Below are 16,948 nucleotides of genomic sequence, written 5' to 3'. Positions count from 1 at the left end.
AAACAATAAAACAAACACAAAAAAGAGACAGGTTACGCTCTAGACAGGTTTCCAGTCTGTAAATATTTATATGAGATAATTTATATTTAGATAACCAATCAATCATAATCAGTCAATCATTTCATTTGACCAATTTCCATTCAATTTTACGTTTTCAATTGTACTTATGTAACAAAATTATCTGAAAATTTTACATGTAATCAAATTTCTTAAAGTCAGCGTCTTTTTCGTTTTTGCAGAAAAACATTATAAATTGGTATTTTAGCCCTGTAGAGTGCGACAATCATGCTTAATCAACTTAATTAACTTAACCAATACTACCAAATAAAGAGTATCAGATAACAGAACTATTGATTGTGACGTGAAAAGAAGATGCTGATGCTGCCGAGGGCTGTCAGTCGTCAGTGCGCATGCTTAAAGCTGTCGTTGATGTTCACTCAGCACATCTCCTTTGGATAGAAATTTAAACAAGGGGCTCGGCCAAACGTTGAAGAAGTCAGGTGTAAGCATCATCGGTAAGCTAAGTTCACTCTGCTACTATCGTTACCTGTGATAACAAATAAATAAATAAAAATGCTAGACTAACGTACAAAACGTATCTGTCCAAAGTAAACGCTAAACTAGGTTAGCCAGTAGCAGCTAATGCTTCAAATCCCAGCCCGACTAGTCTGCGCGAAAACGGCCGTTTTCTGTTTGAATCGCTGTTTGCATCATGTTGTGAGAGCTGGGAAACGGTGACGTTTATTATGACTATCGCTGAATCTGTATCCTCTATTATCTTTCTCCTCACGGTGTCCTTGCATTTACCAGGCTGATTATTCGCACACTGGGACATTGGCAGGTTAAATCTGTCACATTGCCTGGTTAACCAGTTAGTTCCAGCTTTCGAATGTAAAAAACTGTCCTTTTGCAGCTTTAAATATTAAATGCCTTTTAATACCCTGATTGTCTTCCGGATTTTAAATATTCCAATGAAATTTGATGAAATCACCATTTTTTTTAGGAGTGTCTGCTCTTTGGTTGCTGTCATTTGCATGTTACATTATTTGTCTTGTGCATTAACAGGTTTCTCCAAACATGAAAAACAAACTAAGGATGGCCCCACAGTACCAGATGAAGCAAGTATCTATGTTTGGCATTTGTCAATAAATATGAACATTATCTCTGAGTTGCAGTCTGATGGTCTGTTTTTCTCTTTTGCAGCGCTTCCTTGAAGTCAGAGATACGGAAGTTAAACGTGGTCCACTTTCTCATCTGGCTGCTGGTGGCGGCGCAAGTGACCGTCAGCCACTTCAACATTGTGTCACAGGACACTGTGTCCATGCCGTACCAGTGGGAGTACCCCTATCTGCTCAGCATCTTCCCTCTGCTCTTCAGCAGCCTGTCCCTCCCAAAGAACAACATCAGCTACCTGGTCCTGTCAATGATCAGTGCAGGGCTGTTCTCTTTTGCACCTCTTATATATGGTGGCATGGAGATGTTTCCTGTAGCAAAGCAGCTCTTCCGTCAAGGAAAAGCCTTCCGCTTCATTTTTGGCTGCTCTGCAGTGACTGCTGCATACGTCGCTATAGTGGTTGCTGCTCAAGTGCACGGCTGGCAGTTGTACTACATGAAAAAACTGCTGGATTCATGGTTTGATGCTACTCAGGAGAAGAAAAACAAATAATGGAGTTTTTTTTAAAGCTGTGAATGGACAAAACTTGTGTTTTTTTTTCAATACATGAGTTATGTCTCCTTAGTCTTCATGATTATGTAATATGATTCATCCTGCATCCCTGATTTTCATTTAAAGCTAATGATTGTTCATTTCAATAAACTTATTTATTTAAAGCAGCAGATTGATTTCTTGCACACACAGTTAGGTTGGGATTGGGATCCAAAGCACCAGCGATAAAAATGGAGTCCAGTCACTGTGACTTCAGCCCTTCTCCAATCAAAGAAAAAAAAGAATAATGTTGGTGTCTCTCTCAAAAAAAAGTCTTCCTATGATTTAAAGAAAATGTAATGTTCATACTTACAGTATTGAAGCAATTATTCATACACACACACACTTACAAACTGTTAAACAATATGCTTTGCCATGTGTTTATTTGTTCAGTATGTTAAGTCTACCTCTTATGATATTTTCTTGTTTGGTTTTTGTAATGGGCGCGTTCACAGTATCTGCATGCACTGCTGTTTTTAAGATATTCTGTTGCAGCACCAGAACACCAGCTTCGCTTTACTGCAGACTCTGTGCGTGCTTAGCTATCCGGTGTTCAAAAGGTAAATAAATAAACGCTGCTCAAGGTGATGGCTGAAATTCTGTGAAGGCTCTCAACGCACTTTGTTCCAGTCGGTCTGCGGCTGCGCACACTGAATGCCACGTACTGGTTGACGTTGACAGTCTGGAGGACACTTCCTGATGCTGCTGCCCGGGTCTAGCTAGGCTAGCTAATAGATTAGATTTTCACGGTTTGGGGAAACCCGTGAAATACATCGTGGTCAAGTCGTCTGGTTCAGGTAAAAACATTACTTCGAGTTATGTTATAATTTAACTACAAAGCAGTTTCTATGCTATTACGGACTGTTGTGGTGCTAGCTAGCTACGCAGGGAGCTAACGCTACGCTAGCTCGTCCAAACAGGACTGATACAGAGGGAGTTGTTTAACAAAAGATTCGTCAGTTAATGATCTGATCGAGTCTATGTAAGGTGAAGTAGGGAAATTATCAGTTTATACCTTCTTACCTAGCTCTATTATAGGTAGAGCTGTTATAAGTTACACAGGAAACGGCTTGTTGACGACTCATTGTCATATAGGAAAAGCTAAGTGTTATTATTCCAGCTTTTTCAGATATACATCAGGAAATTAAACAGATCATTCATTTTTTTAAGTGTACGTAACGTATACAGTAAACACTGCAATGGCAGTGGTGAAACGGCCTAAAAAGCGTTAGCAGTCAGTCCTGTTTGTTGATGGGCCACTGATAGATAACTGCGACTTTTGCCGTTATATAAAAGTTTTACTTTCGCTTCTGTGATATTTTAAGATTTGTTTCCAGAGCTCTAGAAATTAACTTGATAGACTCCGTTTCGGTTTAATTTTTTTCCCCAGTCGTACTCATTAAATGTTACTGTACGCTAAACGTTAGCTACCACCCAATCCCTAGCATCCAGCCAATTACTCATCTGGCCCGGACAGAAAGAGTATATTGCTGAGCTTACAACATCAGGAGATAACGTCAGAGTTAATCCAACTCGTGACTGTACACGAACGATGAGGTTTACGTTAACTTAACACAGTGTGTAAACCCCACCTTGTTTAATGAGTGCAGGCCTCTTATTACATACCCCCTCCCCCCAAAGAAATATCTGTTTTACCGGTATGATATGAGTAAAATGGGTTTTAATTTGCGATTACTTTGTAATCATTTATATGATTCGCCAAATGGCTTTGAAAGCTTTTTTCTCCTATCAGAAGAGATGATATTTTGGGTCAAAGTCTACAAGGAGGTCTGTTATTCTATAGCCGGTGCCACCTCACATGAAGATGTTTGACCCTTAGACTCTGGAGTGACATGGTTTTCATTTAAGTCAAGGGAGGAGCGCTCCTGTTCTGTGTGTAATTTCAAACAGGCCTCAGTCAACATTAAGAGAGCTTTGTGACAGTGAAGACAAGCTGTTAATTTCGGCATATTAATGTAATCATAGGACTGTTCTCACAGCAGCTGTTATGGCTCGATCGTGGCTCAAGAGTTGGGAGTTCGCCTTGTAATCGGAAGGTTGCCAGTTCGAGTCCTTGGGCAAGACACTTCACCCGTTGCCTACTGGTGGTGATCAAAGGGCCCGGTGTCTGGCAGCCTCACCTCTGTCAGTACGCCCCAGGGTGGCTGTGGCCATCACCAGTGCGTGAATGGGTGGATGACTGGTTGTGACTTGAAAAAGCGCTATACTGTTGACCTACTTATTCTGACCTAGTTTTAAAAAGGGCTTAACTAATAATTATATATTCTGTTCTATAAGCTAGACATACATGTTGCTGTGAATGCCATTTTGCTGACTAGTGGTGCCCTGGCACTGCAGTATGCATACCTCCTAAGTAGTTTTTGCGCTCTTATGTTCACACAGTTAAAAAAAAAAAATGTTATGACACATTTTTCCATGTTACTGTTTTTAGCCTGCTCCTGCTATCCTTGCATTTTCAATAAATTTCCATTTGAACCCTGCAGAGAAGAGATTATAAAAATGAATGAAAATAAACTGCCTTGGTGTGTGATATGTTTTGCTTTTCACGCCAGCTCTGTTTACACATGCAGTTTGGGAAGTTTCTGGATAGTTTCCCAGCAGAGAATGATTTAAGAGGGTTAAAAGGAAATAAAAATATAATGTGGCGCAATAATTATTTTATCTGAATTAGCCTTTGATAATCACTAAAAACTGTAGAATAAATCGTAATTGCAAATCAAATTTGAGTAATTATACAACCCTACTTTGTACTAAGGAGCTGGAAGGTTAAAGAGTGGCCAGTGTTCAGTGTGACTGTGTGTCACTCCCTGTTGGGTAATGCCTAGAAGAGTTCAGGGCTGCACTGAGAGTGTGAACACCTCTCTTCTACCTTTGTCAAGTGCTGGGAGCAGAAGAGGTCAGACGGCACCATGAACGGCCAGCTGGACCTGAGCGGGAAGCTGATCATCAAAGCCCAGTTGGGTGACGACATCCGACGCATTCCCATCCATAATGAAGACATTACCTATGATGAGCTGGTGCTCATGATGCAGCGTGTCTTCAGGGGAAAGCTGCAGAGTAACGACGAGGTCACTATCAAATACAAGGATGAAGGTGAGTCAGGACACAGAAAAGGCCTGTGAGGGTCCGGTCATCCTCTGGTGACAAGTGTACTTCATGATGGTAATCTCAGCATATTTTCTTTGAAAGTGACAATTTGCTGTGCAGTTAATCATCTTTTGTCCCCATTTCCTGTTTACAGATGATGACCTCATTACCATTTTTGACAGCTCTGACCTCTCATTTGCCATCCAGTGTAGTAGAATACTCAAACTGACTTTGTTTGGTAAGAAATGAACACATTTCTTCTTATGGACTATATGCGTGTTTTTGCCTTGACGAATTCAAGGCTGTAGATGTTTAGTCTCTTACTTCAGCTGTTACAGCAGCCAGTCACTGGAGGGCAGTCTAGCTTATTTTTCCACACAGTAAACCTCAGCTCGTTACTGTCCAAATGAAAATGATCTACACTCCCTTCTGACTTAATTTGTTTTGGAATCACTGTTTCTTAGCACCGATTTAACAAACAAAACTATGACAGGTAGTAGATGTGTGTATTTTGTACCAGTTATTCTTGACAGAAAATAGCTTGGAGCAGGTTCGAACCAGAGCCTCTGCAAAGACCTTATAGCTTATGGGTCGCCACCTCAACCTGTTGGGCTAAACCATTGCCCCGCCCAGATAATTCCGCAGTCATTCAGTAGCTCAGCAGGTGTAACTCGTTGAATAATCAGTTACCTGACCAGCCAATATGCCTCACCCTAACATGTTATTCGGGCCTTGTTGCTGTCAGTAGTAAAAACATTGTGATGAAATTTCTGGGATTTTTTTAGGACTTAGTATGTTAGTTTTCCCAAAGTATGATTAAGATAAGTGAAATGGTAAAAAAGTGGACTTTGATCAAAGAGGTGTACTCAACATTGAGATTAATGGGCTTAGGCGAGTTTGTTTTGTTTGTGAGTTTATTCTTTCTTTTCTCTTTTTGTTTTAACTTGGCTACATCCATCCATCCATCCCTTTTTCAGTGCAGTGCTACAAGCAGGCAACAGGCAGGGCTCACCCTGGACATGTTGCCAGCCTATCACAGGGCCCTTGGCTATTTTGCTATAATATATCACTATAGTAAATATGCTGAACACATAACCTTAAGCAGGTTATGTTCAGAGTTCTAAATTTCAAATCAGCTGTATGCATTGTAATTTTCCTAATTATTTTTTTCCCAAACATCAAGCTCAGAGTATGATTTAGCTGTTATTCCTCTCTGAAGCAGAAGGATCAGAGTTTTCGGTTTAAGAAAGCCTGGCTGTGTCGACCATGCTTTTGCCGTACACGTTTTAGCCTCATTGTTTACAGGTTTGTGGTTAATAGGAGGCTTAAGATTTAAATTATACATTTCATTTGTAATATTTAATATTTAATATTTTACAATCGTAATAGTCAATCTATATTCCCACCCCTATTGCCACTTGCTTTGGATAGTGATTGAAAGGATGAGACTGCAGATAGAAGTGTTCAAAATGGGTTCCCTCCCTTAGTGGTGGGGTGAGGGGCTCAGTCTCTTTTAAGGATGCCTCTGAGGTGTTTCCAGCATGCCCAACTGGTAGAAGATCCTAGGACATGCTGAAGAGATGATGGCCCTTGCTTTGCTTGAGAACACCACAGTGCCCCCTTGGAGAACTGGATAGAGAGGTCTTAGACTGTTAACTCAGATTAGTAGTAGAAATTGATGAATGCATGGAAAAAAATGTTTTTAAATCCATAATGAAACACTACAAATAAAAATGCATTTTTTAAAATAGGCCATCAGTTAATTATTCTTATGTCTAAGGAAAAAAGGTACACTTTTGCTTATACTGAAGTGTATTGATAATCCTTGCTGACTGAAATGTATATGATCAGATATGCCACATTTTCAGATTTATTTTTCTTTCAGTCACAGCAAAGCTGTGTATTAATGCTAGGCGGTAAGAGAAGGAATATTCTGAGCCTGTGAAATTTTAAGTTGATTCTTTCACTAATCAAACTTTTTGGGGAGGCATTTTTACAGTACAGGTGTTTTGTTATTCTGTTAACACAACACTGTGTCCAGTGTTTGGCTTGTGTTTTAGAGGATTGTCTTTCCTGGCTGTAACTAAATAGTGTTGGAGTTTTGTCAGTTTAGAAACAGCATACCAATACTGTTTTTGGGCTCTGGAGATTGGACCGTAACAACCAACAAATATTTGAAGCTTGGAGCACCTGATTGTGCTTCAGTGTCAACTGCGTGCTTGCTCACTGAATTGTAGACAGGAAGGCATGCCTCATCTGAGTGGACTGTGTAGCAGTACTGTCTATATGTTTTTGCGATAAGTACTTTTTGTGAAAAAGTTGCTCCAGGGCAATGAAAAGTCAGTAAGTTTTCAGTAGCGACGTGAACTGAAGTGTGTTAAATATCCAATGAACATGTTGGAATAGTTATGATTGGGTACCACCTTAAGCTTACTTTAAGTCAAACTTTGGGGTGTTTGCAGCTGCGAAAAAGTGTGACTCGTAACCATAGCAAACCAGCATCAAATCTGTCATTAAAAAACTCTTTCACAACATTAGAAGTGCATCAGCACACATTCTCTACTGTCTAAACTGTATTAACAACATGATGTTGTTTCCTGTGCTCTGCTCTCAGTCACTCCTGCTGTAGCCTCTATTATTAGGCTGGAAGCAGAAAGGGTTTTTTTTTCTTCTCAAAAAAAAGAGAAAAAGTTGGTTAAGTTCCTACAAATCAAAACAGAGCCCTGGCTCGTAATCGCATGTCTTGACCTCACGTGGAAATTACACCGTCCAACATGTGTTGATATTCAGAGGCAGGGAGAGGAGCTGGAATCGCATGACGGCCTGCGTCTCAGCACAGTGCCTCATGAGCCCATCCGTCTCTGTTCAGCATTATTCAGTCAGACAGAGAAACTTGTGTGAGAGAGGAATGCGGAGCGACGTCCAGTTCATTCCTTTTGCAGTGGAAATTTCACTCTTTGGTCAGTGAGAAGATGTGGTACAGGGCATATAGAGTTGACTATTTTGAAGAGGTTTGTCACATGTTTCCTGCAGATTAGCAGGTTTCAGTTTATTGCCAACAACCCGGCTCTATTCTTAGTTAAATGCTTTGCTGTCAGGGTGGGGTGACAGCGATTCCTGTTCAGCTCAGCAGCCGTTGTGAATGGCTTTGTGGAAGTAACCATGTGATAGATGATCCCAGTAATCCCAGGTATTTAGATTATGGAGCCAACAGATCATCACTCATAACATGCAGATACCTTATTGGCTTCCAAACAACTGGAGTGTAGAAGTCAGATAGTTTTAAATTTACCATTATGTGTTGAGCTATTTTGACTGGCCTCTTAGCTGCCAGGCATTTTTTAATTATTTATTTCCATTGTGATTTTCCGTCCAGTGCATAATGTGAAGTTCACCACATGAGTTTATTGTCAGGCGTCAATCCTTATAAACAGTTTTATTAATAAGTCTGGAGGAACTTTGGTGTTTCTGAGAGTGTGAGCCAATTCTGCTGCATTAGAGTCCACTCTGACCCAGATATTCTACTCTCGATTATCATCCAAACCATGATTTATATGACCAAGGAGTCCTAGACAGTAAGATATCACAATGAATAAGATGCAGTTTCAGTAGTTAACAAAATCGGTGGGAGTTTTGTAGTTTAAAAGTGCTCAACAGGAGCGCGGATGGAGAAGATTTTACTCTGCTTTATTACTGAAATAAATTATCGTTTTCTGATTTCTTCATCTTATTATCTGCAGTTAATGGTCAGCCGCGGCCTTTGGAGTCCAGTCAGGTAAAGTACCTGCGCAGGGAGCTCATTGAGCTCAGGAATAAAGTCAACAACCTCCTTGATACCCTGGAGCCCCCGACAGAGCCTGGTCTGGCTGCTACAGCCCCAGACAGTGGTAAGCACACTCACTCACACACGATAGACTATATATAAGCTTGTTATATAATATAAGCCTTTTGCCAAATGCAGTATAGTGTAGTCATAGAAAAAACAATTAAACATGTACACGAATTCATATTATGAACAACTCACTGGGTCGTTAGCAACTCTACAACCGGGTGGTTCTGTGATTCTTTTTGTTATAGTTTCTACTTTTAGATCTCTGGGACTCACTATAATCTTGGTAATGTGGACTGCGTGACCTCCTTAACTAATAAAAGTGGTTCATAGTCCACAGTATTGTAGTTGGCGTTATAAGAGCTGTATCCCGCAAAGACATTGGCACCAAACTGAGACGGTTTACTGGAGTCATTAACTGTTGGATTAATTGAACACTTTTTAAATTATTTTTTTAAACAAATATTTGTCTGCAGTTTGACTCTAAATTTGTTACATGCTAGATCAGTCCAGCCCGAGTGTGGTCAATCACGCCCACATATGCGCACATGTTGAGCAAAAACAAGGTCTCTCCGACTAATCCTAGCTGCGACCAAAGCTTTAATATTGTAAGCTGCAACATTAAAAGTTTTTAAAATATTTTTCATTACTTCTTAACTAATATGCTCATATAGTTTTTGGCCTTTAAGGATCAACTGAGTTAAATATAAAAGGGTAATCTGGAAAACTTGCAGTTTGTCAGAAACACCCAGACCCTTATTCGTTTTATTACACTTTTGTCTCCATGGCATCTTAACAAGCTAAAATGTTGTCTTAGCATCACATTTCCTCTTCCCTTTCCAGAATCAGTGGATGGGCGTGAAGGAAAAGTTGTGACAGCTGACCCCACAGTGAAACAGGCCACTCCAGTCAGTGCAGCCAGTATGTCGGCCTTTGATCCATTAAAAAACCAGGATGAGGTCAACAAGAATGTCATCTCCTCTTTTGGCCTGAGCGAGGACCAGGCCCCAGGTAGAGCCGAAGTGCAAATGCTATCTTTGAAAATTGATTTCATTTAATTGTCTAGTTTCTATATCAGGCATCTGCGTGTCTTCTGATCGTCTGTGCATTTGTGTGCCGTTTGTACAGCTCCCCCAGCTGTTGCAGCAGAGGAGCGTTCAGGAACCCCTGACAGCATTGCTTCTTCCTCATCTGCAGCGCCTCAGCCAGGAGTGCCCCCTCAGCCACAGGCTCCATATGCTGGAGTGCAGCAGGGACCCCCAGCAGGCATGGATGGTGAGATGTGTGCACACGCACTTACTGTAGAAAATACACAAATAAAAAAAGCATACAGATCCTTTGACAGAGATATGTGTCCTCCATAAAAGTAAGCACAGTTACATAATGTCTTTATAAGCACAGGGGTGTCAAAGGCCCCTGCAGTGTGGCAGATTAAGCAATTACTTTTTATAGTGGTGCTGTTAAACAGAATGTTTTTCCAAATTTGCCACCAAAGTAGCCTTACAAAAATGCGACTGCCTGCTGAGCCTATATGTTGACAAAAGCTCATCCAGGAGTATTTCTTTTCCAAAGAGTAGTTCTGACTAAAAATGAAACTGAAGAAAGGATATAGCAGGTTTTCCAAGGTAAAGCAAATGCACACAGTTGTCAGTTTATTATGTACATTGTGTTTTAACTGCTTTGTTTAAATACAAGTACTCCCAATCCCAGTTTGTGTTGTTGAACTATTTTTCAGTCTACCTTCACTGATTTGAGTTATGTGTGTGTAATCTACCAATAAGTAAAGATGTAGAGTAGGAAGGATGCACCAGCTGTTACTGCTGCTCACTAAGCTTTTAGCTTTCATCCTGCCAGCGAAACACAGTAGACCAGAGCTAGTGGAAATTTCTGGAATTGAGGAAGATTGTTTGGATCAGAACAGATCAAATGGAGAGAAATATGATTGAATTTAAAAGAGCACACTGGGCCTCATTCACAGTGTGTGTGTTTGCACAAATTTGTCTTTAAATGGCGTGTAGGAGCGTTTCACACACAAATGTGGAATTCATCAGTCTTTTCCTTTCACAAATTTGTTTGTACAAAGCAAAAATTACCTCAGAGCACAGAGTGTCAGAGGCCCTGCAGTGTGGGTGATTACAATAACATCCAACAGTGGAGCAACGTACACTGCAGGCACAAATGACAAGTAATTTAATTTCTGTCATATTTAACAGTTTTCCAACACAAACCAAAAAACAGGCACATAAAAAAAGAAATATATTTAGCCAAGAAAAGCCTTTAATGTGCTGTTTTCTTTAAACATCTTCTAATAAGCAACGGTTTTGCCTACATGTCACCAGTTCAGGCTAAATGGAAACCACAAACTTTCTTGACACTTGGTGCACATTTGTGATCATGGATCAGTTTAAAGGCGTACTTTGATAAAAGCGCTTTAACTGTCTCAGGTGATGGAGCATTCACTAGCCCAGTTATTGCAGCCTGAAGCTCCTAACCACTTATCTATTTCAGAGCTGGGCTGGAGCTGGATTACACACATGTAATGCATATGTAGCTGATCTTGAGCAAGAATGAAAGCACGCCTTGTATAGGGCATCACTATTGTTTGCCCTATACAAGCAATATAGGGCCTATAACACTATTATATCTTTTTTTGCACTCACATTAGTGAATGAGCCCCACTGATTTCATTGCATAGGTTGACTGTACTGTGCCTCACATTGACATATAATAAATTTTTTCCATTTCCCATATTACTGATTATTGCATTTACTCTGACCTTGTTTTTTTTGGCAATCAGACCCATTCTGCAGTTGAAATAGCATATTTTTTATAATGACTAATTAACATTTAGTTTAATTTTAAACACAGTGTAATCATGAGCATCCCCATGTAATTAATATTCATCTTTCAGCTCGCCTTATCGTAGCTCTCTCCGGTGCAGTCTTTAACTCTGAATCATCCTTGAAAAAGACAAATGAACAAAACATACCAGGCAGTTTGGGGGGGGGGAGTATTTTGTTAACAGAACTACATTCTAGCATCAAGCTCTCAGGGGGATTTGGTTTTACATGCCAATCTGTCTTGTTCTCATTATCACTCCATATTCAAACTTTTCACTTAACACTTTCTGGCCTGTTTTTTTTTGTTATAAAAGGCAGCCAGACAGGTGCAGCCACAGAGGTGAAGCATTTTGTATCGTTTCACTTATTGCTGCGAATGTGCTGGGTTGTTTTTTAGCTTGTGGTTTGGCTCAGCTGGATGTGCAGGCCAGTGGAGCAACGAAATAGCCTCATGTGAGAGCTGTAACTTTCACTCTGAGCAGGCACTCCACAGACTCCTGACCACACCTGCTACGCTGAAGATCAGCACACGAGTTGTATGACTTCCATTTAGCTGGTGGTTTGCGGTTTGGCCTGGTTAGAGCACCAGAACCTATCCAGAGGGCATAATAAGAGTTTAGCTGGTCCAAAAGAGAAAGAGTGGGGATGGTTAGCCAGCAGCAGCAGCACACTGTTTTATTCAGAAGACCAAACAGAAAGATCAGGATTTTTTTTTTTTTTTTTTTTTTTTTTGTCCTTTTGTCAAAGGAAGATTAAGAGAGGAGTCAAGTGCTTTGGTCGACAATATGTAGCTGTGGTCACCAGTAGCATGGAGAGAAGACACTCAGTTGTTCAAAGTAAACGAAAGGTGTTGGTTTCAGAACAAGCCACGACTTTTCCTTTGAAGTCGTTCTCCGTTTCTAGTTTGGTTCAAACATTTTAAAGTCAGAATCTTCCATACATACTATGAGTAATCTGCTATTAACCAAAGCAAACGCAAGGAGGGGGCTTTAGTGTATTGTTGTGTCACTGAAGGCCTGATGTGTGGGTGCATCAAACAAAAAAGATTTAGATGTTGTGTAGCTATATGCTGGATGTAGGTAGTTATAAGAGATTCATTCAACACGTCACACGATATTGAGCAAACTTTAACCATGCTTCACTCTAACTTTGCTGTGCAGGTAGAAAGCTCCCACAGATCAGTAAAGAATAACTTCTTAACAGCTGCAGAAATGATCTTCCAAACCCTGTCTTTATGCCCTGCATGCAGCAGGCTGGCATCTTCTTTTCCTTCGGTCAACCCTTTCCCTCACGTTATTCCTGTCCTCGGTTGCAGACTAGTATAAAAGCCTCAAGGCAAATCAGAGCAGCCTGTCAATGCACAAGAGTTTGTAAAACGGTGATCTGTGAGACTAGATGCCAACTGAGCATGTGTGGCTTTTTTTAAAAGTAGCCTCAAGCTCACTTTTAATGCAAACCTGGGTTACTTGTTACCATAAGAATTCTGCTAACAAGATCCATAAGCAGATGGTAAAGATTTTACGCTATCCTTTGATGGACACTTGGCAAAAATCTTTTACATCTTTGCAAGAAAGAAAGAAACTGTAAACACGTGCGCATGTAACAGTGACTCAGAACAGTTACACGATACTCTTAATCAGATGGGCAGATGTGGGTTCGATGTGAAATGTTTATTTAAAAATAGGACCTCATTATTCCTCCTAAAGACAAGTGGAGAGGTCAGCAGGCCTGCAGCCAAAGTGAAAGTAATTCTTCAGCCTACCTATCACATCTTTCACCCCTGATGGTTGACCTCTTGGAGAGGTCAGACAGCCGTGCATCTTTCCATCTCTGTTGCATAACTCTGATGATGGATTACAGGCGAGGAGAACAGGAGAAGCCAATTTCACACACGTGCCTCGCCACACATGTAATATTCATGTAAGAAGATAACACATGGTTGCCACACCACTGAGGTGTTTATACAGAGACATCAAAGAGTTAGTCTTTCTAAGCAGTTAGCTGTCAGGTGTCTCCCAAACCAGTCCAAAGTTTTCAGGCTGAATATTCCAGCAGACATTACTTTGTGCTGTATGGAATGTGTTTTTTGTGGAGTAATTCGCCTGGAGCATGTCGTTATATATGGATTTACTTTTGAATGCAGACAGTACAGTACAGAACAATCTGATAGAGAATCTACACCAAAGGAAAGCTCAAAGGAGATTTTAAGCACCTAAGAACTGTGGAAAATAAGCACCAGTTTTTACCAGCACTTAATAATCCAGTGAACCCAGCCCTCTTTCATTATGCCTTCTCTCGCTGTGCTTTTCATGCGTCGTCACCCTACTTATTTGCCAGGCCAAAGATTTGGGAGTAGTATTTAGGCCTTGTTAAGGGAGAGAACAGTTGTTCGCCAAGTTTTTGCACATTTGCTGAACTCTAAGGCATTCGATGGAAAATGTAATGAGCAAATGAAAGTAACAATAACAAAAAGACCTTTCCCTGTCATGAAAGATATACTCCTGATTACTGACTGTATTAAAGGGTGTAGCATGACGATGCTCCGGGTTTAAAGGCCTCGTAAGAATTACTATTTAAAGTAAAGTATTGGGATGATTGGACCTTTAGACTTGATCATTCTCCTCATTTGTCCGTAGGCGGTGCAAAGCCATGAAGTCACTGTCTGCAAACACAGACGTGTCTTCTTTCTTGCAAAAAATCCAGGGTTATGTCTCCAAGCCTGCAGTGTTATTCATTTATTTATTTATTTTATGCCTGCTCCTGCACGTGCATCTTTCTCTCTCGCTCGAAGACAGATTTTACTGTAATGTGCCACAGAGCAGTCTCTGTGGGAGATTAACAACAGATACTTCTATCAAAGTGGTTCCAGCTGTTTTCATTAAAGGAGTTGTGTGTTATTCTATCCCGATGCACAGGTGTTTCCGTGAAGATAGTCCCACGTGTGTCTGGGGTGGATCAGATAATATTGGCTCTCAAAAACAAAACAAAAAAAGCCAAGTGTAGATGCAACCAAGGGGCTTTCGAGCTGTTGTAACTGCATCCAATTATCTGAGGTCTATCGCAGGGCTGCCCAATCCCAGTCCTCGAGAGCTACTATCCTGCAGCTTTTAGATGCATCCCTACTCCAACACAGCTGAATCAAATGAATGGCTTGTTATCAGGCCTTTGCCAAACACGATGGCATGCTGAAGAGGTAACCAAACCATTTGATTCAGCTGTGTTGGAGTAGGGATGCATCTAAAAGCTGCAGGACGGTAGCTCTTGAGGACTGGGATTGGGCACCCCTGGTCTATCGTAATCTTTAATCCTCCCAAATGTCTGTGGAGGTAGCCTGGTGATAATGGTGGTTAGAATTACACTATTACACCAAAATTAGCTGTTGAAAAGATGCTCTTAAAAAACCATGAAGCTGATTTGAAAGCCAGCTTGCAGTGTTCGTAGTATAAAGGTTAAACATCACTGTTTAGTCCAATATTTTCTCCACGCTTGCTGGTGATGAGGATACAAATCCAATAGGCAGTGGTCATATTGCTGTTGGACAAAATTAAATTCTTTGGCACTGATCATGATCATCCCCACCTTTTCAGGTCAAGTGTACCAGCAATACCAAGCTCCAGGTGGATACCCTCCTCAGCAGCCAGGTGCCCCACCTCAGCAGCAGTACGGTATGCAGTACCCTGGTAAGATTAAAAGTGATGCTAGCAGATAAACGGGTAGCTGCTGTTCTGTGTAGCCGATTTCTTTTATGTCTGGAGAGAATTAAGGATTCTCTCTCCCCTCTCGCAGCTGGATACAACCCTCAGCCCGGAGCCCCTCCACAGCCACAGCAGCAGTTCCAAAACTATGCTCCTCCCTCCTCGCAGGCTCCAGCTCCTGGTGCAGCGCCAGCAGCAGGATTCCAGGGTGGGCAGCAGCAGCAGACCCATCCACCTCAGGGCACCCAGCAGTACCCACCAGGAGCATTCCCACCACAAAACTACACACAGGCCTCCCAACCTGCTAACTACACCATGCCGCCCAACTCTCAGCCCGGCTCAGGGTTCCAGCCCCGCCCAGGATATACCCCCCCTCCAGGCAACACTGTCACCCCTCCACCTGGAGCTGCCAACCCTTATGCCCGAAACCGCCCCCCTTATGGCCAGGGCTACACTCAACCGGGACCTGGGTACCGGTAAAATAAGATAGCAGATGTTACTGATCCCATCATCATCCTATATGTGGCTCCAACTGTTTGAAGTGGGTGCAGAAATCTGGTTTACTGCCCTGCACCTTCCCTCTTCCCCTACCCTTGTACAATTATCAAATCCAAAATTAAAAAAGCACCCCCATCCCGAGTCTGATGGTTAGTGTTTGTACGCTGTCGCTCCAACACACCACTCTGTTCTGGCCCCGGTGTATGCTCCTCGTGTTATTTTTCCCGTCTTTTCCCTCCAGTTCCGTCGTCTGCTCAGCCCTCTTGTGTCTGCCATGGTAAAAAATGTAACCAGTCTGTATGCACACACATGGAAAACCAAAACAGGCCGTTGCACAAACTGTTTGTCCTTTCCATGGTAACTCTTCATTTCGAGAGAAAGATCAGCATTCAGGCTGCATTTACAGCAAAAGCCTTTGTCTTGAATTTCCTCAGCATAGATGCGTTCATAAAACACTATCTCGATGAAAAGTTACCCCTTAGTCATGTTTTATTTTATTCTTTTTGATCAATTTCACCACCGTGTCGGTATTAATGATGTGTCAGTGATGGTGGGGAGCACTAGCTAAGTGATGGCCTATGGGAGGTATAGATCCCTGTGTCATGAAGAGGACTTTTTCTTTTTGTTTAGCTTCTAATATCACCTCCAGTAAAGCTAGCTATTCCTTTCTTTCTCTTATCACTGGTTTTTACTAATATCAAATGAAATTGCTCCTTCAGTGAGATTAGTTGTTTATGTATAAACTGTAACATTTATTTCTCTGACCTAATAAATGATTGAGACCCATTTGGAGTCCCCCCCCCCTTTTTTAAATGTTTTGGTTGTGGTACTCTTGGTCCTGTGATGTCTTGCAGTCTTTTCTTCAACACACTGACTCTCTGAGGTTTTTATGAGTTCATGTCTCTGTTAAGTTTGGCTCATCTCTTATTCTTCTCCCCTGCACAGATTTGGAAACCTGTGGTAATGCTGGTATTCCCATTTCATTTTCCTGCATGTGGGATGTGGTTAGCCTTTCATGTCAAACTGTCTCAGCGAGTAAGAGGAACTGAGCGCACCGAGCTAATAACATTTAGACAAGGGTGTGTAATATTTCTCACCACCTGGTGCGTGCCAGACAGATTGCTTTCTAGATGTCTTTGTCCACTGTAAATGATCCCCAGTTATTGATAGCACAGTGTTAGGGTTTTGTGTCTGCCTCTGTTACAGCAATGATGCCAAGTGTGCTCATGTGTGCAAAGCTGATGTTGCAATGGGTTGCTTTCTTACTGAAAGA

General features: G+C 41.4%; 2 protein-coding genes across 3 annotated transcripts; both read left to right on the top strand.

Annotated features, from left to right (window-relative positions):
- The first annotated feature begins 382 nt into the window (after nucleotides 1-382).
- On the top strand, nucleotides 383-1,833 carry jagn1a (jagunal homolog 1a). Its single transcript, XM_085248568.1, has 3 exons — nucleotides 383-515; nucleotides 1,066-1,118; nucleotides 1,204-1,833. The coding sequence occupies exons 2-3, from the start codon at nucleotides 1,078-1,080 to the stop codon at nucleotides 1,664-1,666; spliced, it is 504 nt and encodes a 167-aa protein (XP_085104694.1). The 5' UTR covers nucleotides 383-515; nucleotides 1,066-1,077; the 3' UTR covers nucleotides 1,667-1,833.
- A 515-nt stretch (nucleotides 1,834-2,348) lies between these two features.
- tfg (trafficking from ER to golgi regulator) lies at nucleotides 2,349-16,461 on the top strand. 2 transcript variants are annotated; one of them, XM_085248567.1, is made up of 8 exons: nucleotides 2,349-2,502; nucleotides 4,606-4,819; nucleotides 4,968-5,051; nucleotides 8,554-8,700; nucleotides 9,486-9,653; nucleotides 9,771-9,917; nucleotides 15,070-15,147; nucleotides 15,269-16,461. In XM_085248567.1, exons 2-8 carry the CDS (start codon nucleotides 4,636-4,638, stop codon nucleotides 15,655-15,657), a joined length of 1,197 nt encoding a protein of 398 aa, XP_085104693.1. In that variant the 5' UTR covers nucleotides 2,349-2,502; nucleotides 4,606-4,635; the 3' UTR covers nucleotides 15,658-16,461. The 2 variants fall into 2 exon arrangements, with proteins under 2 accessions (XP_085104693.1, XP_085104691.1); XM_085248565.1 differs by having other exon boundaries at nucleotides 2,350-2,502; nucleotides 15,070-15,162.
- The last annotated feature ends 487 nt before the right edge of the window (nucleotides 16,462-16,948 follow it).

This window comes from Mchenga conophoros, linkage group LG16 (assembly GCF_057382185.1).
Source record: "Mchenga conophoros isolate Kocher_MC1m ecotype Shallow Benthic linkage group LG16, M_conophoros_male_GT1.1, whole genome shotgun sequence".
NCBI lineage: Eukaryota > Metazoa > Chordata > Actinopteri > Cichliformes > Cichlidae > Mchenga > Mchenga conophoros.
Note: the sequence above shows the minus strand (reverse complement) of the source record. Positions and strands in the feature narration are given on the sequence as shown.

Bases quoted from the DNA above. Each gene is read 5' to 3' on its own strand.
- tfg (XM_085248565.1), top strand. From the start codon at position 4,636: ATGAACGGCCAGCTGGACCTGAGCGGGAAGCTGATCATCAAAGCCCAG. The intron at 4,820-4,967 runs GTGAGTCAGGAC...TCCTGTTTACAG, and splicing joins TATCAAATACAAGGATGAAG to ATGATGACCTCATTACCATT. The intron at 5,052-8,553 runs GTAAGAAATGAA...TATTATCTGCAG, and splicing joins ACTCAAACTGACTTTGTTTG to TTAATGGTCAGCCGCGGCCT.
- jagn1a (XM_085248568.1), top strand. From the start codon at position 1,078: ATGAAAAACAAACTAAGGATGGCCCCACAGTACCAGATGAA. The intron at 1,119-1,203 runs GCAAGTATCTAT...TCTCTTTTGCAG, and splicing joins GCCCCACAGTACCAGATGAA to CGCTTCCTTGAAGTCAGAGA.